This window comes from Morus notabilis, unplaced genomic scaffold, assembly GCF_000414095.1.
Source record: "Morus notabilis unplaced genomic scaffold, ASM41409v2 Scaffold1032, whole genome shotgun sequence".
NCBI lineage: Eukaryota > Viridiplantae > Streptophyta > Magnoliopsida > Rosales > Moraceae > Morus > Morus notabilis.
Window position 1 is genome coordinate 381,335 of NW_010366892.1, and position 21,854 is coordinate 403,188.

General features: G+C 34.8%; 4 protein-coding genes across 8 annotated transcripts; 3 read left to right on the top strand and 1 right to left on the bottom strand.

Annotated features, from left to right (window-relative positions):
* The first annotated feature begins 799 nt into the window (after positions 1-799).
* LOC21398315 lies at positions 800-5,423 on the top strand. The gene is made up of 14 exons (XM_024174312.1): positions 800-972; positions 1,060-1,198; positions 1,678-1,771; positions 1,956-2,093; positions 2,195-2,295; positions 2,442-2,555; positions 2,677-2,897; positions 3,349-3,407; positions 3,498-3,683; positions 3,781-3,904; positions 4,110-4,168; positions 4,527-4,672; positions 4,816-4,980; positions 5,065-5,423. Exons 1-14 carry the CDS (start codon positions 800-802, stop codon positions 5,362-5,364), a joined length of 2,019 nt encoding a protein of 672 aa, XP_024030080.1. The 3' UTR covers positions 5,365-5,423.
* A 3,478-nt stretch (positions 5,424-8,901) lies between these two features.
* On the top strand, positions 8,902-11,044 carry LOC21398317 (probable serine/threonine-protein kinase PBL25). Its single transcript, XM_010111420.1, has 5 exons — positions 8,902-9,061; positions 9,288-9,445; positions 9,576-9,765; positions 9,863-10,254; positions 10,643-11,044. Exons 1-5 carry the CDS (start codon positions 8,902-8,904, stop codon positions 11,042-11,044), a joined length of 1,302 nt encoding a protein of 433 aa, XP_010109722.1.
* A 1,493-nt stretch (positions 11,045-12,537) lies between these two features.
* LOC21398318 (uncharacterized vacuolar membrane protein YML018C) lies at positions 12,538-15,527 on the top strand. 4 transcript variants are annotated; one of them, XM_024174298.1, is made up of 4 exons: positions 12,538-12,717; positions 12,899-13,688; positions 13,778-14,198; positions 14,935-15,527. In XM_024174298.1, the coding sequence occupies exons 2-4, from the start codon at positions 13,125-13,127 to the stop codon at positions 15,252-15,254; spliced, it is 1,305 nt and encodes a 434-aa protein (XP_024030066.1). In that variant the 5' UTR covers positions 12,538-12,717; positions 12,899-13,124; the 3' UTR covers positions 15,255-15,527. The 4 variants fall into 4 exon arrangements, with proteins under 4 accessions (XP_024030066.1, XP_024030067.1, XP_024030068.1 ...); XM_024174299.1 differs by having other exon boundaries at positions 13,000-13,688; XM_024174300.1 differs by having other exon boundaries at positions 13,068-13,688.
* A 728-nt stretch (positions 15,528-16,255) lies between these two features.
* On the bottom strand, positions 16,256-18,841 carry LOC21398319 (desumoylating isopeptidase 1). 2 transcript variants are annotated; one of them, XM_024174301.1, is made up of 5 exons: positions 18,722-18,841; positions 18,096-18,170; positions 17,884-17,990; positions 17,389-17,705; positions 16,256-16,987 (listed from the first exon to the last, which is right to left on the bottom strand). In XM_024174301.1, the coding sequence occupies exons 2-5, from the start codon at positions 18,102-18,104 to the stop codon at positions 16,581-16,583; spliced, it is 840 nt and encodes a 279-aa protein (XP_024030069.1). In that variant the 5' UTR covers positions 18,105-18,170; positions 18,722-18,841; the 3' UTR covers positions 16,256-16,580. The 2 variants fall into 2 exon arrangements, with proteins under 2 accessions (XP_024030069.1, XP_010109724.1); XM_010111422.2 differs by having other exon boundaries at positions 17,884-17,981; positions 18,722-18,840.
* Between the last annotated feature and the right edge of the window lie 3,013 nt (positions 18,842-21,854).

Genomic DNA, 21,854 nt, shown 5'->3' on the forward strand with positions numbered 1-21,854 from the left:
ACCCGACGTCTTTCAGGTATGTCCTTCACCATCGGAAATTCCCTAGTTTCAATCTTTTTTTCTTTCTCTCTCTTCAATGATTCCTGGTTATGAAACTTATAATATCTCTTCAAATGATTCATTATCAGCTGAAGATTACGAAAACTGTAGACCAGCTATTAGTTTACGGACTTTATCTAGAGTTCCTCGCTCGAATGCACGGGACAGAATAAACAGAACTATTTTACCGACTGAATTTCGTTCTCAACGGTAATTATAATCCAATTTCTCTATCCTTCGTTTCTGTTTTTCCTCTAAATTCAGATTCCCATGTTGCTTTTTTGCGTTTGGAAACAAAAATGCAGGGAGTGATTTTCACTGTGTTTCCTAACTTATAAACGACAGTCTTTTTCAGGTTCTCATCTGCATCAAAATTATCAATAAAGTCTGCCATTGAATTTGATATTTGTTCCTTCATTAAATCCATTTTAGATCAACCTGAAGGTATTTAAATCATTTCGTACTTCAGTTTCTCTGGCATATTGTTTATATATATGTGTGTGTGTGTGTGTGTGTGTGTGTGTATAAAAGTAAGCAAAAGAAAAATTGTATTAAATTGAAAAAAAAAAGAAGCAAAATAGAGAACAAGAGAACAAGCAAGAGGGTAAGAATTTAATGGATATACTTGTATTTTGTTTCCACTTGTATGTATTTTCGTATACTCATTTTGAGTATAGAACTGACACCTGTTTTTAAGAATGATTTCATGGACTTATGATTCCAACTTTTGTCTGTAACTTCTTAATCAATTTGGGTTCACATGCATTATGCAGGTCCTTATCATTGTTGGTTCAACAAATTTGAAGGGACCAAAAATTTGTTTAAAAAGGATGGGATCTTCTTGGTTCTCTCTGGTCATTTCTTGGGAAGTTCTTTATCGAATGGCTTAGAAACTGTCATTTTGATTGAAAAAATAAAGTTACTTCAGCAAAGGTACCTTTTTTAATTAGTTTTTTAAAGATTTCTGTTAAAGTGTTGTACCCCCTCTTTCTCATTGTTCCTATGGATATGCTTTTGCAGATTTCCTCAGCTCCATATCATGGGTTTTCAGTCTGGAGGTTCTGCTTGTTCTGCTGCTGACAGAAGTAACTTAATCCAATTGATAATGAAAGAAAATATTACATTTCCCATTTTGTTATCTAACAAGAACTTTTCCGAGGTGAGATTTTGTTTCTCATTGGATATTGAATATTACTTGCTCTGTGTCCATATTTGTGAAACGGCAGTTGCTAAGCTATTGAGGTGTTATTTTTTTGTCCTTATAGTAGTTTATTTCTTGATCATCAGTAAAGAAAAGGATTAAGAAAAATGAAACAGATTGTTATTTGGTATTTGGTGAAACAAGACTCAGGTGCTTCATATTATTTTAATTTTCCTTATGTTTCTTTATTGTCGTTTATGCTTGTTAAAAAAGTAGCATCAAATTTTTTTCTTTCCACCAAAATTACCACATGAATTATCATCTTGCTGCTCTCCGTTAATAACAGATTTCCCAGTATTATATAGTTGTTTTTAATTTCTGTTTCTGTCTACAGGTGGCAAACGGGGCGTGCTCCATTTAATCATCTTGCTGCTCTCCGTTAATAACAGATTTCCCAGTATTATGTAGTTGTTTTTAATTTCTGTTTCTGTCTACAGGTGGCAAACGGGGCGTGCTCCATTTTATTTAAAAATTTTAGGAAGCCAGTATTTTTTCGTGAGAAGGATCTAAATTTTGAAGTTATTGAGAAAGGTATACTGTATGCATATTATGTAGTTAATTACAGTTTTGTTTGAAATGGTTAGTTTTATTGCTTTTGTATCAATGATTTAATACTGGACCTGAATTTATTTTATTGTCAGAATACATGTATGAATGTACAATTATATGAGCATACCATCTTTAATGTTGTTTTCTAATTGTTGCCCTCATGCAGCTGTTGAGGAATTACAAAGGGAGCACAATGGAAATGCTAGGTCACCTAATAACTTGTTCACTATTAGTCCAAAGCGAGATGAGATCATCAAGAAACCAAATTTATGTTCTATGCGGAACTTACTTTTTTACTTCCCAGGTATAGCCTTCCTGTGCATCACTGCTTCATGATGACACAATGTCTGCAATCTGCATTCATCCAAAACGTTGTGAAACTGTAGTGCAAGTACTTTGTTTCAGGATGCATTTCTGCTGATGAAAGTGGGGATCGTCTATTCATTTCTGACAGCAATCATCACCGCATCATTGTATCCAATGGCAATGGAAAGATTCTGGACTGTGTACGTATGAATATTGTTTCTAATGCATTCATGCATACTACAATTTGGCATTTAGTAATGTTCAAGTATATCTTGTGTTCTTTACCGTGTAAGTAACGAAAGAATCAGTGAAGACTTAGATCAATACCTGTACTGTTGGTCTGCAGATTGGTTCATCCCCCGGTTTTGAGGATGGTGAATTTGAATCTGCCAAATTGATGTGCCCGGCAGCTTCATTTTATCATGAAGATGAGAATTGCTTGTATTTCGTTGATTCAGAGGTGTTTGTTAACTTGGACTACTGCACTAATTTTATACTTAATATAACATGAATTACTTAATGTCATACCTTAAATTACTCTATCACTTACCTTTTTTCTTGTGGGATCTCTATCAACTAAGAATCATGCTATCAGGAGAGCTGATATGGGAAGGCGGGTGCTAGAGACTTTCTGTCCAGCATGCAACACTGGTAAGAAGAGTTTTTGGACGTGGATCATGGAAAAGCTGGGTTTGAGAAGCAATGTTGATACCAAGCCTGAAGAATTTGATATTCAATCACTTATGTTCCCTTGGCATCTGATAAAATCAGCCGGCGACAATTTGTTAGTTATAAATCGAAGGTAAATTATTCAATTCTTCTTTCTGCCAAAAAAAAAAAAATCCAATTCTTCTATATCAGAAAAGGAAAAATAATTCATCTGGTTAAACAGGGAAATTCCTTGTTATATTATATGTTAAAAGTTCTAGGAAAACAAGATCAAATACTTTACTAGTTTTCTGGTTAAACCAGTACATTCCTTGTTGTGCAATACTGCAGTTTTGTAGGAACACAACACCAATGTAGATAATTTCGTTGAAAGTTCTTAGGAAGAGAAAAGCTAATACTTCACTATTTTCAGTAATCTCAAACCAAAAATTGGAATATTGTTTTTCTGTGAAGGCTCTCTTAAAATGTTATTTTGTGACAACGCTGGTCAAAAATCTTTATCTCAAGGACGATTATCTAGTACCTCTTTAAATGGTTCCATTAAATAGGCCTTTTTTTAATATTTATCTGGTATGTCTTTTCAGCTTTCAAACTTTATGGATTATAAATTTGGCCATAGGGGAGATAGAGGAAGTTGTCGAAGGTTTGAAATTTATTTTGTTGCTGCCGCCGCCTTTGTTTTATTTAACACGAGTTTTAATGAAATAGTCTAATGCTAAATTAACTATTGAAGGTTTATCAAAAATTTTGGAGACCTATGGAGAGCATATCTTGGAGAAAGTAGGCCTCTTGAAACAAATGCCATATGATTGGTTGCAACAGCAAGCTAATGCTGCTTGTTCACCAGATGAGCTTCCAAATGCTGGTCTCATATCTTCGTTGACAACCTTTAATGACCATCTGATTATTTGTGACATGGGTACTGTCTTGTGGTGCATTTATTCTTTTTGACTCTTAATAAATTGGTTGTATGATGTTTATGTCCTGTTGTTATCTCATTTTAAATGTTTTTGAAGTTGGACAGAGAGTTTTGAAACTAAGTGGGGAGTCTAAAGTCTGTTCGAACTTGCAATTTTCGAAATTTGGAATCCTTGGGTTGCCTTATTGGTTGTCACCACATTTGGAGAGAGCATATACTGGGTAATTATGTTTACTTTATTCAAACTCCCAAAGTGAAAATTCATATCCTAATGGTTTCTATGTTTTATGGAGGCCAATATTGTTACTCTTTTCCTTATGAGTCACAGATGCTGTGCTTTTCTTTTTATGGCTGGATTAAAACAGTCTTTGAATTTGTTTCACTTTGTACCGTATTAACTTATCCAATTTTTTGCTGATTTTACAGTACTGATGGGCTTCAGGGACCACAGATTGATCATCTTCAGTGTTTCAGTTTGCTGCCAGGTGTTAATTCTCCCTTTATTTTTTTATATTTTTATATTTCCAACTGGAAGTGTCTTACCGCCTTACCATATTTACTGGTCTGTTCATAATACCGAACTTCGTTCTCTAACAACATTTTCACATAAGAATAATCTTATCATCTTTTCATGGGGGTCCTGTTGAGAGTGCCTGCTCTTATCATGATGAAAAAGGATTTAAGGAATCCCTTGTTCATCACTCGTCTATTGTGTAGTTGAGCAATCATCTGCAAGTTCCTTACTGCTTTTCCGCTTTGCTTCTTGTCTAGAAATATTATCTGGCAGCAAAGTCTCAATTTGAAGCTTATGTGATCTTGGATATTATTGTATACGTGTGACAGGTAAAATTAGCATACAGCTAAACGTAAACATCCCTGTGGATACTCAATTAGTAGAACAGTTACAAGAAGGCTCTATATGGTGTCAGGCACGAGGTGTTGCTGCTATAGTGTCAGAAGTAAAGGATTTAGCAGGATCCCCAGACAAGGTTTCCATTTTCTGCGTTGCGCGCGTGTGTGTGTGTGTGTGTGTGTGTGTGTGAGAGAGAGAGAGAGAGAGAGAGAGAGACCCTTTTTAAGTTTTTCCTGATATTATTTGTTAAGTAGCATAAGGAGCCCTTGGTGCACACAGGTTGGTTCTGCCCAAAAATGGTATGATGAGCTGGATAATCTTGCCTTTACAACTCCTGAACCGGAATTGACCGAGGAAGACGAGGATATAACTTCAGACACAATATTTCAAGATGAGAAAGTTCATATTACTACTGCTGTCAACACGAGTCCTGGAAATAGTGAGGTAATGGGTTCGTTTTTGTTTGCTTCTACGTGATCCCGGGATGTCATCTATGGTGCTAACATCTCTGCTTTTGTTGTCATGCAGGTTATTATCAATGCAGTACTGTACTTAAAACTACGAAGAGACCTTGACCAATTGGAGGAGAATCAAGAGAAATATGCAGCAAGGATAGTTGATATATTGAACTCAGGGAGAAGTGGAAAGGTTGAAAGAGAGTCGTGCATTAAGTTCTTGTTAAAAGCAAATAGGGATTTGAGAGATCTTATTTTCATGAGACCTCTTCATGTGAGGATGAAAGTGGATAGTTTTGATCACCCAAAAGATGATAACTCTAGAGATTCCATCTTAACAGAATCCTCCATTGAGGTTAATGTATCCCTTTAATTCGTAATGCCTATTTTGTGATAATTCTATGATTTATTTGTGCTGTAATGTTGTATCAATCATGTTGGTAACTATATTGATTATTTTCAATTGAAAAGGTATACATGGCAGACAAATGTAAAGACTGCTACAATTTTTTTTTTTTAACTGAAGGAATAAGAAAAGTTTTCTATTTTAAATAGAAATATTAAGGCCGGTTGAAGTTTGTTCTTCTACATCTCTCATACTGAAGTTTTAAATGTTGTCTTACGAAATTTAGGCCGTGTCCTGTTGCAATCTATGAAGAGAGAACAACTCCAAATCTCTCAGAAATTAAGGATCCGTTTATTTCGCAAGTTTGAATTACGAATTTAAGTTGAAAAATGAAGCTTCTTTTTTTTAAGGGACGAATCCAGTTTATCTGAGAAAAATATTTTATAATATAAAAATAAAATTAGAATTTTTATAAGAGAAAAATATTTTATAATATAAAAATAAAATTAGAATTTTTATAAGAGAAAATACTGTAATAAAAAATTTGAGTTGTGAATTGAATCGTAAAACAATTGAGCTTTTAATATATCTAGTTCATGCTTGTCTTTACAGTCAATGAAGGAAATGGGTTCTCCTGCAACTAATGATTAAAGGCTCATTGTCCCTATGTGCAACCCGTGAAAGGGAATCACCTTTGGGATACATTATCATTTAAAGTATATTGCATACCTAATTAGGTGTCCCATGAAGCCAAAAAGTAAAACCAACTTCACCCAAATTTGTAATGGGGTCTCATCGCCGATTGCTGCTTTTCTATTTGGATAATAATGATCCGCAAGTCTTTCAGTCACGGAGACGATCCTAAATTGAAAAAAAAAAAAGAATACAAGCAATATTTATCATCTAGTGCCTTGCAACTTCTCAATCCACTGGCTCGCCAACTACTTTACAAAATGGAGTCTTGTAAACTAACAATATAGTCCTTTTCTCGGTTACCTTTTTTTTTTTTTTTTTTTTTGGCCTCTTGCCTTTGATTGATTAAGCAGTTCATTATGACAACCCCAAGAAACTAGACAAGTTTGTACCAGCATTAATTAAATCACACAACAACCAGTCTACTTTTGACATTTTTGGTAATTCCATCAACCACCATAAAAGTGAGCCAACCTTAATTCCAAAAGCAAGACAACCATAAAAGTGAAAGGGTTTAATTTTTTTTTTTTTGTTTTAAAGGAGGAGACTAAATATAAACAACATGGTGTATGTATATATATACACACACACACACACATATCTATTCATAACACTCCATATTATTATTCTTGAATCACTGTCCTTCAACAACAATGGCTCACCACCAGGGAAGATGCAGTGCAAGCCACATAGCGATACTTGCCACCATTCTACGTTTGTCTCTATTTCTTCCAATATTCGTGACTGCCAAAGCCACCACTCAAATGGTTGGTGATAGCTCTGGCTGGACTTTTAACGTTGAGAGTTGGACAAATGGGAAGAAGTTCAAAGCAGGCGATATACTTGGTAATACTACTACTATAACCTAATAATAACTATGTCTTGGTCCGTCTAGTTCATTGCGCTGTTTTTTACATGCCTGACCTATCGAACAATGAGCTCAAATCCGCAGTCCTATTTTCCTGCTTTATTGACGTCTCATTTAATACTTTATTTTTTTTAGTATTTAATAGTGTTTGGTATGAGAATTCGTACCATAATTTGTGGGTCGTTACAGTGTTTTCTCTCATAAAAAACACACGTAAATTGAAAATGATTCTAAATCTATGAACCAAACGTCCATTAAGTTCTCAAATTATAATTACCAAAAATAACTTGTTATACAAGGCGAGATCGAACTCACTAGTATAACCTCGTTTCAAAATCCCACCTCATCTAAACTCCAGATGTGACTAGATCAAATGATCTTAGGCACTGAAACTGACGACAAATTTGAACTCTCGAACAATTTTTTGTTGATGTGCTCACCTTTTTTTTTTTTTTTTGGGTAACAGTTTTCAACTACGACACGTCGCTCCATGACGTGGTGGTGGTGGATGCAAAAGGGTATAAAAGTTGCACGTCGTCTTCTGGTGCTCAGACATATAGTAGTGGGAAAGACCAAGTGAAATTGTCAAAGGGACAAAACTACTTCATCTGCAGCATCCCTGGCCACTGCGATGGCGGTGTCAAGATCTCAGTCAACGCTTCTTAATTAAACTCTTGTAATATTTGTAGTAGTATTGATTAATAATTGGTCGTGTGTTTCCTTAATTGAACAAGTTGGGAAACTATAATATTGTTATGTGCTTTATATGTGTGTGTAAGATCCATATTGATCTAACGTTGTTGCCTTGTTGGATTATGGTATGTTCACCCATGTAAAACAATAGCCAATATTTCCTAGTGAATTTGTCTTCGTTAATCGACTGTTTGCGCAAAATTAATATCATGTGAGGCCTATAAATGTCACTTTATTATAGAATTTGAATTCTGATAAACACACGCACACACTTACCTACGCAATCACGTTAAGTAGCCAAAAAATTAATGGATTGTAACTAGATATAACTACTTAACTAATCAATGAAAGAAATGGATTCTTTCAATTAAATTAAAAATCTCCTACAACTATGATTAAAATATATTGAGAAAATTATTAAATTTACTCTTAAGAGTGCATTTTTGCTCTGTACTCTTGATTAACTAATATAGTTATTTAACTAAAAAAATATCAACCGAGATTAATGGGTAAAAATCTAGACTCGTGCACTTTTTTTTCTTAAATATTCATTATCTCTATGCGTGACCCGTGAAGGGAATTGCTTTTGGGATATATAATCATTTAAAGTATATTGCATACCAAATTAGCTTTCTTATAATGCCAAGGTAAAACCAATTTACCCAACAAAATTGTAATGAGGTCTGATGCTTTTCTTTCTTTCTTTCACTTTCATTTCAACCTTTTCTATTTGGATATATCATAGTAATGATGTGCAAGTCTCTCAGTCACGGAGATGATCTTAAATTAAAATAAATAAATAAATAAATAGTCAATTTTAAAAGAAAAAGAAATTAATATTGAGATTAAGCATCTTTTAAAACTAGTTTTTGTTTTATAGTTTCACGGAATTAAACTAAAACGCAACTAATAGATTTTTTTTTTTTTTTTTTAGAAAAAGAAAACTAACTAAAATGTTCAATATTTTGAGGTGTAAAGGTAATTAGTTGAGGGTTTCTAACAAAAGAACCTTGACTTAAGGAGAGCCTTTGCCTTAATGGCCTTAACTCTTGAGCCATTATTGCTTGGCTTTTTTCAACAAAATCCAGTCTGGTTTTTTATGAAACGAAATCAACCATTTTCACTTTTGCATAATTTATTCTTTCATCAAAATTTTTCGATACGGATTTATTTGATCACAACTCCATATTCGTTTGATGAATGCCCATCTTTTGGCTCTCACAAAAAGCGTGGCAAACTCCAAAGATTTGAAGGACACGTTGTAAATATTTTATAAGATTTTTCAAGAGTGACACGAAAACATACAAGAAATGAGCTGCTTTTCGTGTTTTCAATCTTCCAACCAAAAGAGATCAGTTAAAAGATCACGCAGTGGGAGGAGATCAGGACAGACGCTCGGCTCTGTTCTTCGGAAAGAAGCCAACATTGCACCACAACACCACCACAACCACCACCATCATCATTATCCAGGTAAGTTCACTCACATTGCTTAAATCTAAAAAATTGTTTTCTTAAATGATATGAGATCTACAGCGGTGCACCTTAAATATATGTGAATGACGTCAGGTTTTAGCCGTCGCAGAATTTCACTGTAATTAAGAAAAAAGTTTATAAGGGAATCACACGCGTCGAGTCCCGTTTAAATTAAATTTTTTAATGATTCTTTTGTTGTTTGTTTGTTTGTTTCGAAACAAAGCTACCAATAAGGAAGCAGCTGGGAACAACAACATAGCTGCACAAACATTCAGCTTCCGCGAATTGGCGACGGCGACGAGGAATTTCCGCCATGAGTGTTTGGTTGGAGAGGGCGGATTCGGAAGAGTATACAAGGGGAGACTAGAGAAAACTGCGCAGGTAAAAAAAAATAATAATAATGGCACTTTGTCTCAGACTCTAATAGCATTAGCTTTCTACCAGTTTTGTTGAAAGGCTTTTTTAAGTATTGATTAGGTAGTGAAATAAGGGCATACTTAAACTAGTCCAGGTTGTAGCAGTGAAGCAGCTAGACAGGAATGGATTGCAAGGAAACAGAGAGTTTCTTGTTGAGGTACTGATGTTGAGCCTCTTACACCACCAAAATTTAGTAAACCTTATTGGGTATTGTGCTGATGGGGATCAGAGACTTTTGGTTTATGAGTACATGCCACTGGGGTCTCTGGAAGACCATTTACTAGGTACAATTTTTCTCTTCCTTAAAACTCTTTTAATCAATCATACACAAACTTTTCTTGCTGTATAGATTTGTGACACATTGTACTATTTGAGTTTCAGATTTTGCACCAGGACAAAGACCATTAGATTGGTACAAAAGAATGAGAATAGCTTTAGGGGCAGCCAAGGGTCTAGAGTATTTGCATGACAAGGCCAATCCCCCAGTAATCTACCGTGACTTAAAATCGTCTAACATTTTGTTGGACAAGAATTTCAATGCTAAACTCTCGGATTTTGGCCTAGCAAAGCTTGGGCCTGTGGGAGACAAGACACATGTATCTTCAAGAGTGATGGGGACTTATGGATATTGTGCCCCAGAGTATCAAAGAACAGGGCAACTCACGGTTAAGTCAGATGTGTACAGTTTTGGAGTCGTTTTGTTGGAGCTCATCACTGGAAGGAGAGCCATTGACACCACTAAACCAACCACAGAGCATAATCTAGTTTGTTGGGTAAATTCTATTTCCAAGTTGTTCTTTTTTTTTTTTTTTTTTGTCTTTATTGTTTGTCTTTGAAAATCCAACACATAAATCAACCAAATCGAGTCAAAAAAATGCTGCCCATCTAAATGATGTTTGCAACATCTCTAAATTAACAAACACCTTTTGCTTCAAAGTAAAATATTAAGTATTGTGTACTATATAATGCCATAAGAAATTGATGGTGTTGAGAACCACACACTAACAGAAAATGAGTCCCGCAAGTGGATCAAGTATTTTTCTATATAACATGCTTGACACCGCAAGTGGTTTCTACAGTTTTGTTCGGAGTTGGTCAAGTTGGTCGGTTTGCCGGGTTCCTAGTATCATTTGCTGACTTTATGACTTGTACTTTTATTAGGCAAACCCTGCATTCAAAGACCCTAAAAAGTATCCACAATTAGCAGATCCACTTCTCCAAGGAGATTTCCCAATAAGAGGGCTGCATCAAGCGGTTGCAGTTGCAGCCATGTGCCTCAATGAGGAACCCTCCGTTCGCCCGCTCATCAGCGATGTTGTCACTGCCCTCAGCTTCCTCGGGAGCGGTCCCGACACCGACACCGACACCTGCACCACACCTCGTATTTCTTCTTCTTCTTCTCCGAGATCAGATAAGAATGTGGGTGGTGCAAAACATGGCAGATCTCAGGAAGAAGAAAACACGTTACGTGAACGCCAAAGAGCGGTGGCGGAAGCCATAGAATGGGGCTCCACTTCAAGGCACAACTCCAAAGCACGATTTGGAAGTGCTTCTTCCTTATAAATGAAACTTGTTTGCATTCATATCTATACATATATTCACATACGTCTGTGTCGTAAAGTTGTTTGGTATCGATACCGTTTGAGTTATATGTGGATAATTTTTTTTAAGCTCTTTTTACGGGCTAATGATTTCTTTAAGCTAGTATCAACTACTAATGAAGGGTTAGTATTATTATTTGTCACAAAACCAGTTCTTGCTATAATCACTTGCATATACGTCGTAAAAAGTTTTATCCAAGAGGAGTTCATGGGCAAGTTCTTCAAGAATTGTGTCATTGGCTAAGAAAGATAATATTATACACACACAACATAGAAAGTTTGGGATAAAGCAGATGAGCAAAGTTCCAAATCTGTTTTTATATTGACTTCTCTTGTATTATTTTCTCGAAGATTCCTATAAAACCTCATTAATAGGAAAATTGAGTTTTGTTAAGCCTAGACTTGATGTTGGTTTTTGTTGGTGCAACATTCATCTCTGGTTTAAGCAGACTATCGCTGTTGACATCTAAAATTTGCTATTTTCTGCTACAAAATTTCCGGTTGAAGAACACTTGAGTGGTTGCTGCGCTTAAGTTTAAGCACACTATCGTTAACCACATGAATAATGTCATCCTCATCGATTTATATTTGCCTCAATTTTTATAATTACTTGAAATTAAGGATGTTTTTCTTTTTCTTTTTCAGGTTCCGAATCCCTTAGAGTAAAACCAGAACTTGCAAAATTATAAGTAAAAAATAAATTAAAAAAAAATAGATCAAAAAATTGTAGTAATTTTGTTGAATTAGTAAATAGTAGCCTTTTGGAAATAACTATAATAATGACAGTGTTTGAAATTAATTATAATAATAACAGATTTGTACTCTACTGAAGGGGAAAAAAAAAGTAAGAATCACAGTAAATGGCATTTATTTGAAACATATAAGAAGAAATAGCTTCGTCCACGGAATAGTTTTGGAGAATAGAAAAACCTACATGGACGGTGCGCAGATTTATGATTATTTTTGTGTCAAATATTTATTAGCTAGGTATTTTTGCACATTGCACCCTGAATTTGTAGAGTTTTGGCCAATTTGGCCCTAAATTCTAATTTAGATAATTTATCCTCTAACTTATAAAATTGTTACAGCCTTATTTTGACAATAGTTGTTAAAATTTAAGACGAATTAGCACATTTCAAAAAATTCCAACATCTAAATTTAAAGTATAGTACAAAGTTCTCAAATTTTAACTCTCATTTCTTTAAATTAAAAAAAAAAAAAAAAAACAGATCAAAACTTGTAAAATAGAACATATTACAATAATTTTGAAAGTTGGAGAAACAAATTGTGACAATTAAAAATCCAGGGTAAATTTCAAACTATACAAATTCAAGAGGCATAAATAGTTTATATAATGTAATTTGTTCTATTAATTTTTACCCCCTTCGAAAATTTATTATTTCCCTCGTCCTCCCCCATTCCGCGTAACTCCATTCAACGATCAACGACTCTAAACCGCGATATATATATATATATATATAAACCCACGACGAAAGAGAAGTAATTCCGGCTTACGAAATTCCGTGTTTCTGGGTAGTGAGGAACTTTGTGTCAACACAAGCCTCCGAATCTTACTAGATTTGGAACTTTGTATCAAAACAAGCCTCCGAATGCTACTAGATTTCGGCTACCCAGGTACGTACGTGTTACGCATGTGCTATATATATATATAGACACACACACATCCAATAATTTATGTGTATGTCTATTTGTTTCCATTCTTAAACTTTGGCTGCGTTTTCCTCGTTTCCTCCCAGATTATCTCGAACTTCATATGATTAAATCTTCCATCGCACTGATATCTTTTCGTTATTAGGGGTTCTTCTATCTTCAAAGATTTTGGATTCTGGGCAACCACCATTCTCATTGATTTTGCCCTCTTTTATTTTTAAAAATTATCTTTTCATCCCCTTGTAGATTTGGGCTGAATTGTTACATGAGCATTCGCATTCTTCTCTAGAATTTCCTAATTTGGAGTCTTGTAGATATATCTGAGCAAGTTTTTCTGGGCAAGTTTGGATTCTAAATTGGCTTGGAAAGAAATGAACAGTAAATTATGGAGATGGGGTTTGGGTTTGACATATATAGTTGCTGTTGCGGCTATCTGGATAGCTGCCAGTTTTGTGGTACAATCCGTTGTTGATGCCGGCGTATCGCCTTTCCTCATCACGTACATATGCAATTCATTGTTTGTCATTTACATTCCCCTAGTAGAAATCGGACGCTATTTGGAGGATAATTATGGGGGTTTATTCTTTTGGAGAAGTGACAAGAGTAGTTCTTTGCAAGAATTAGGTCAGTCGGAGAAGGCGATTCTTCTTGGAGAGAGTGATGACGGTTATGCAAAAACCGAAGATTCTCTGCCTATAGAAGTAGAAGTTAGTGATCATGGAGAAGATATTGATCCCGAGAGAATAGATGTCTCCGAAGAGCTCGAAAGGCCTTTGCCTACACAAGATAATGTCAACGAAGTTGGATCTAGAGAAGTGGATTCAAAAGGGCGTTGGACGCGCATGAGAGTAGCGAGAGTTAGCCTGTTGATCAGCCCCTTTTGGTTTTTGGCACAACTCACTTTTAACTTGTCATTGAAGTACACAAAAGTCACGGTAAGATCTTTTGATTTTGTGTTGCTTGTCTATCTGTGCATGTCTTGTGATTGGATTTCTAATAAGAATTACCTTCTTGTGACGTGCAGTCCAACACCATCTTAAGCAGTGCATCAAGCCTTTTCACGTTTTTGGTCTCGCTTGCATTTTTGGGCGAAAAGTTTACATGGTTGAAGCTTTTTAGCGTTCTTCTTTGCATGGGAGGAACAATATTTGTCAGCCTCGGTGACTCACAAAGTGGTTTGAGTGCTATTGCTTCAAACCCTCTTCTTGGAGACATTTTTGCTCTTGTCTCTGCTGCGTTATATGCTGTGTATATTACCCTCATCCGCAAGAAATTACCGGATGACGATGAAAGAAGTGGTTCTCCCAGTATGGCTCAGTTCCTGGGATTTCTAGGACTATTCAACCTTATTCTTTTCTTCCCAGTTGCCCTTATACTCCACTTCACCAAGCTGGAGCCCTTTGATGTGCTTACTTGGCCGCAGGTTGGTCTAATCATCGGTAAAGGTATATATTTTACTTCTATAATTTTCTGTCAATTGTCATCTGTTATTGGATTTAGTTCCGTTCCTTTAAATTAGTAGTCACAGAATATGGTGGTTGCTTTTTTTTCCAATCCTATGGATGAACTTGCATCATATATTTGGAAGCTTTGTTGATGTGCTTTTCCTCTGCTATTACGTTTAACTAATTACGATCTTATAGTGAAATGCCACTTATTTATACAATGACTAATAGGGAAAGCTAAATAGTATTACCAAAAAGTCTTCTAGTGAGACTTGAGACAATTATCTGTAGTCTGTTTTATATCTCTAATTTCATTACTTTAATTGAGCACACCCCTGAACTGTTATCAGGTATACCGAGCAATGCAACAAATTTGTCAACGAATCATCCATCTATGTTGTTTATTTGTTTTTTGTTTTTGCTTTTATTTTTTTCTTTTCACATAAGACCGATTGTGCAAACTCCTTATATTAGCTCGTTGTTTTATATATCAATGTTGGAATGAAACTTACCTGAATAACTCCATATAGCCGGTTCGGGCTTCAAAGTTTAAATACCAAATACTATTGCCACTTGGAAACTACTCTGCTTCAACAACATGAAATACTGGATGCTGAAAACTCAATGGCATAACTAATATATCTCTTCTTTGTTGTTAGTCAGTTTAATTTTTTTTTCGCCGAGTTTGTGAAGCATAGACCTGTACTAAAATTTGGACTTTTTGGTTCATGTTTAGGTTTGTTGGATAACGTGTTGAGCGACTATTTATGGGCGAAGGCGGTTATTCTGACTACCACCACAGTCGCAACAGCTGGTCTCACCATTCAGGTCCCAATGGCTGCAGTTGTTGATTCTCTCACTGGCCATGCCCCTCATCTTATGGATTATCTTGGAGCTGCGGCTGTCATGGTTGGCTTTGCCGGCTTAAACATTCCATCTGATGCATTAAGCAGATCGAAAGAAACCACTGTTGAAGAACTAAAGAACAGAATTTCTGTATCAACTGGTCTGGACCGAAATCCGACTCACAACCACCCAAATGCAGGTGATCCTTGATGTGTTTTTGTTGGCAAGACTAGCAAATTTGAACATAAGGTGGTCGTCCGTGTCAAAAATGTACCATAGTTATTTTACGCAAAATTCGTTCTAACACTCAATATTATTATTATTCTTTGTGAAAGCGTCAAGTCATAGATAAAAAGTGAAATCAAGAGAAGCGAATCTTTTTTTTTTATATATAATTATTTCACGTATTTGTCATCAATCTTCTTTCCTCGAAGTGCTGTAATCCAAGAGCCAAGTCTGTCATTAATCTCATTTTCCATACGGGTGACGCTATTCTAAACAATTTGATACAAATACGGGTTCGTTTTGATGCGGAATCACATGCCCGTCTTCTCATTAACATTTATATATCAGATTTTTTTGAAAAAAAATAATAAATAAGACATGTTGCAACTAAATTTATTCAAAAATAGGTCCCTTTTTTACTGTAGACGATTTTATTTATTTATTTTAATATTATTATCTTCTCTTTGAATTTCAGTTGGTAGATGAAGGTGTGAAATTACCACCAAGTTTAGCCTGCAACTAGCAGACATGAAATTATTTACCATCATATCAAAGCTATTTCAACTTCTTTTTGAAAAATAAAAAACCATTTAAACTTCAATAGTTCCTACGCTGCCAAATAAATAACAATATTCAAGTTGCTTACTTATTGTTGTTTAAGCATGTATTTAATTTAGCTGAAAGTCTTTCACCTGAATTTAACTCCGAAGGAACCTCAACTCCAATATATAGCCAGCAGTGATGTTGTTAGTCACTATCATGGTGACTCGCCATCGTTGAATATATGATTTCATTATTTTAATTCAAACACACTCAAATTTATACTAATATTTTGCAATTTAATAAGTAATAATAACTCAACTCGTAGTTTTAACTCCTTCTGACCAATATCTACGTATCCCTGACTCAACCGGCCGAATGCAAGTTGCGCATATAGCATATCGTTGCCTGTTGATAGATTAAAAGCGGACAAAGGACTCTGTTGATAGTCACAATACTAATTTACTTAACAGCATTGCACCATTTTGACATGGTTCAAGAATACATGCATCACAAGTTTGTTTGTGTGTTGCACCGTTAAGAATACCACAGCAAGACTCGAATGATATACAACCCAATATAAACGGAAAAACTAAGTCCACTGGACAGGAAACTGGGACACCTTTTGCTGAATAAATTATAGGTTTACCGAAGCCATACACATTGAATTAACGCGTATGAATGAATGATAAGTTTAGCTAACGACAAATAACAGTAAAACACTCTTAGAAACAAAAAGTTCCTTCATCCAAGAGTGTCCTTTCATGGATCTTAGCTTTGTGGCAATGCCGAATTCAGATTACCATGTTTCTGCATAACTCTTTTTGTCGCAAGGGCCGCAGCTTCACTTGCACGCAGTGTCCCTGTTGCCATGATCGCAGCAAACTCAGCAGTAATCTCCTCTTGCACCTTGCTTCGTGCATCTCCAAGAGGGTCAACCACCTTGATGCCGGCAGAGCTCCGCTGTACTCCTGATTTGACAGTTGAGGACTCAACATTCTCTGAGGCCTTTGACTGACCTCCGGATTTCAACTTATCTTCAGTGGATGATTTAGGCTTGCCACCAGATGATCTTGAAACACTAGCAGCAGGCTGGGCCACAGGAGCAGGCTTAAATTGTGGAGCTTGTGGGACAGCACCAGCCCTCAGTGTTGTTTCCAGATTCTGTATCATTGGCACTGCATTGGAACCATGATATCATGATAATAATTAGCTCTCCACCAATACTAGCCAGCCACAGGTCAACAGTTAGAATCCTCAGTATCTACTTTTAAAAATGAAGTGGCTTAAAGCAATAAATCTAATTGATAATTCTACTTCAGACAAAGTTGACAGCAGAACAATTTGATGTGGATTGTTTTAAAACATTACTAGATAGGGGATTGATAATTCTACTTGAGACAAAGTTGACAGCAGAACAATTTGATGTGGATTGTTTTAAAGCATTACTACATAGGGGTTCAACCGAAACAACAGAAACAATTGTCTGGAAAATTAATGAATGTTAAACGTGACCAGAACATTTCAGTCCGTTTGGAAATGTTATAGGATAACTAACAAAGACAGAAAGTAAACTTACGTATTAGTGCACCCATTGGGCTGCTCATAATTTCGTTTGGAAGCTGCAGAATATATTCCGGAATTGTGGCGCCCACCAAAAATTGAGCCACCTCGTTGCTAAAGTTGTTACAGTTGTGAGTAAGTAAACTATAGGTTTCAGCAGTGTACCGGGGACTGATTTCTTGCAAATACATTTCAAACACATCTTTGGGCACATGAGTGACACCTAAATCTACCACTCGGATTGGCGTCCCATATGGGGTTGATCCAGCCAGAGAATGCTGTATGCCACCCCCAAAATAATACTCATTGCCATAAACCACGACTCCTGTGTGCCTGAAACGTGCAAAATTATCGACCATTAAGCATGCGAAGAAATAAATTAACACAAGATTCTATTATTCTAGTGGACAAGCGCCTAAATTTTTATAAACAAGTAATGCAAAAAAACAAAAAAACAAAAAAACAAAAAAACAAAAAAACAAAAAAACAAAAAAAAAAGAAGAAGACCCACCAAATGCCCTCAATGACTTTCCCCAAAAATGTTGTGGAGAGTTGCCGAGCTAGGCCTTGGCTTAGGTCGTACACGTTTAGGGTAACTTTATGTCCCTCCTGCAAGCACTAAGTTCAACCTTCATAAGGCTTAAAGTTTCTTCCCCAAGGGGGAAAAGCATTCTAGAGAAATCACGACAACCAAATAAAATAGAGAAATACAAAATTCCATACCTCAGCCATCGCCCAACGTCCAATGCAGAAAAATCAGTAGTCCAAAACACTCGATGCCGTAAGATCCCCAACTAACTGTCACGTTTAGAGAACTAATTAGGATTGCCCATGTACAAGAGAGAGTTCGTTAACTCATCAAAGACCCAAATTATCCCATCTTTCCAACAAAACCTAATCTATAATCTAAGTCCAATGCCCATCACACTTCTAAGAACAAATTTCCTAAATTAAGCGCCAAAATCATCTCTTTATCAAAACGCAGATGAGTATTTGATGCCCATTCCAGAAACCTGACGCACATACTCAACGCGCGCGCGCAATTTCGAAACCCACATTGTCAAAATCACATCAACTAAGAAGTTATAATAGAAATCAAAGCAAACCCTAAAAACAAAATTTATGAAAATGTTAATGTAAACGTCAAATAACAACATCGTTTTGACTTTTGACAATCTACTCTAAATTTTCCGGGAAATAAACTCTCCGACAAATTAAGAACTGTTCGAGATTGAAATAACACAAACAAATCCGAGACAAGATCCAGGAAAATCGGCGGTCCAATTGTTTCAAAATTACATTAATCGAATAACTTTATGTCGTAATCGACGAAGAAAAGAAGATCGTACCTGAGAGCGAAGGACTTTCTTTGTTTTTTACTTTCGCGAAAGTTCGCGGTCCAAATTATATAATTGTGAGATCGAGGGGCAAAAAGTTGAGCTTGGAATCGCTTTTATAGTCGGGCCAACCCCGCAATCCAGATTCTCTCGACAACCCCAAAGACGCGGAGAGGTTAGATTTCGTTACCTTCTAGGCCACTTTCCTTGACCTTCTAGAACTTACTCACCACTAGTTTCTTGACACGTGTACTCAACACGGAGAGAAGAAAAATGTTTGTTAACATTGGACTAAATTATGAAATTATTTGATTAGCAAAAACAAATATGAAATTATTTTTGGATATTTAATAAACGTTTGGTTCATAGATTCATAATCATGATTCAGAATCATTCTTAAGTTACGTATATTTTTTATGAGAAAAAATATTATAATGAGCTAAGAACCATGATTCGAATCAGGACACGAATCCACCAATAAAATGCACACATGTTTTGGATAATTTTTAAAAATATCCCTTGAGATATAGTAACGAGCTAAGAACCATGATTCGAATCAGGACACGAATCCACCAACAAAATGCACACATGTTTTGGATAATTTTTAAAAATATCCCTTGAGATATAACTTTCTTTTATTTCTACCCCTTCACCTTAGTTCATATATTTTTATTTTTGGATTATAACTAATCAAGTGGTTGAGTTTTTTAAAATAGGTACTTTTAATAAATTATGTAGGGTAGAATCTTTAATTTTTTCTAATCTCTCTGGTCTCCTCTTTTTTGGTTTATTCTCAATGAAGAAAAAAAAAGTTTAGTTCTCACTCCACTTCAACTAACAAAATTTAAAATCATTAACGATACGTTTAGTTCACGCATTTAAGTAAGTGATTTTAATTCTAAACTTAAATTTTATGAGAAAATCTATTGACGAAACCTTTTTTATTCAAATATTTCGGACCCTAAACTAATTAATATGTAATTTTATAGTATAAAAAGTAATTACTATTATAATAATTACTACGTGATTTTGTTATTTTTAAATATTTAAAACTATCATAAATTTAATTGTAAATTTGTTTCGCAAATGAAACATTTTTTTCTTTTATACAATGTGGGATTTATAAATCTAATTTTACATAAAAAAAATAAAGCAATTAAAGTTTAAATTTTAGTGTACACACGCACGCATTTATACACTCATAATCCGTTTGGTATCTAGATTCGTTCCCTGATTCGAATCATGGTTCGTGGTTCGCTACAGTATTTTTTCTCATAAAAAATACACGTAAATCAAAAATAGTTCTAATCACATGGTTTGAATCCATGAACCAAACGCCACATGACTTGAGCTAATAAGTAAATGAAACATTACGGTCTACCATAAGTATTTTGAAAGATGTTACTGCGAACTTATCGAAAATATTTTTTAAAAAATAACATATCTTTTATAATTTCCTCAAAATAAAAATTAAATTGTTAACCTTTTGTTCTGACTCGGATTCGGACCCTACTTGGGCCGATAAACCGTGGAAGCCTAGCATGCGCGTCCCACGAGGATGGTATCAGAGCAGGAGTTTTATTCGCCGAGAAATGCCAAAATCCATTCTCCAGCGTTTATAGTGTGAAGTGTGAACACAATTTGGAACGACGTCCTTCTTTGTTTACACAAATGTTAACATCTAAATCTAAATAATATTATCTCAATTGCTAACATAATTTGATAACTCACTGATCCCATAGACAAATATTATTGCGAAATGAACTTGATAGTATTTAAGAGACTAATTGAGGTCCCCCCATTAATGGTCCATTTTTGCTTGGTTGCTTGCCTTTCTGGTCAAGACAACTGTTTTTCTTTTTGTTTTTGTGTTTTTTCCTCTACTAATCAAGAAAATTGGTCATATTCGGGGGCCGCATCTGCCAATCTTTTTACGGAAATAATAGAAAATAGGCTAATATGAAAAGCTTAAAGAAATATATAGGTCAACTTTTAGTTATCGAAATTAATTTGCCATAACTTATCAAGTTATGGTTCATAACCAGACAAGTTATGGACGAAAACAGTAATTTAGCCTTTTATTAACTTATATAAACTATTGATCTATTAATTTTAATTCATCTTAAGTATTGACTTATTTCCCTATTTCTCCCATCTTTTTAAGACCCTTGAGAATTTCTTTTTTCTTCTTATTCTTCTTTTTTTTTTCTTCTTCAGGGGTGAAACATGCATGCGTATTAAAGTCACCATGTAATGAGATGATGGTAAAAAATAACTTTTAATTTATGTTCATTTCAGTCATAACTTTAATTACGACTTGAGTTGTATGTATGAGAGAAAAATACTATAAAAATTTAAATTTAAATTTTTATGAAAAAAAAAACATTGTAACAATAAATTTAAATTGTGAAATGAACAAAGTCTAAATTAATCTTCTAAAACAATTACAATACTTTTTATTTTTAGGGAACAATACATTTTCTTTATGGAAAATAATTACAATACAAACAAGTGTTAGCACGTATTTAATTATCTCTTTTGTCTCGCCAATACATTAAATTCTCGTTAATTTCACTGATTCGAGTTTTTAGTTTTAGGTTTTTACAATAAAAAGCTCTCAGAAAATGTCACATCAAATTTTTTCTGCTACAGTAAAAAGCTCTCAGCAAATGTTACATCTCAACTCGAATTGAAAACTCAAATCTACGAAATAAACAATGCCTAAATTTTTCTAGTAACTAAAATAGTCATTAACGATTATAATATTGCATTATAAAACTAATCATGGTTTTATAATTATTCAGTGTCTGTTTAGTTCGTTGATTCGAGTTTTAATTCGAGTTGAAATGTGACGTTATGTGAGAGCTCTTTACTATAGTAAAAAAGTTAAATGTGATTATTTATGAGAACTTTTTACTATAATAAAACTCAAATTCTAAACTCAAATCAACGAAATAAATAGAATCACCCGAATTCTAAGATGTAACATTAGGTGAGATATATGACGCTACAGTAGTATTAATGTAGGATACAAAAAAAATAAAAAATATATTACTTTATATTTTATTTGTTAAATAATGCTATAAAAAATTAACGCAAAAAACAAACGTCCGGTCAGGAAAAAAAAAAAGGAAAAGACAGGTGG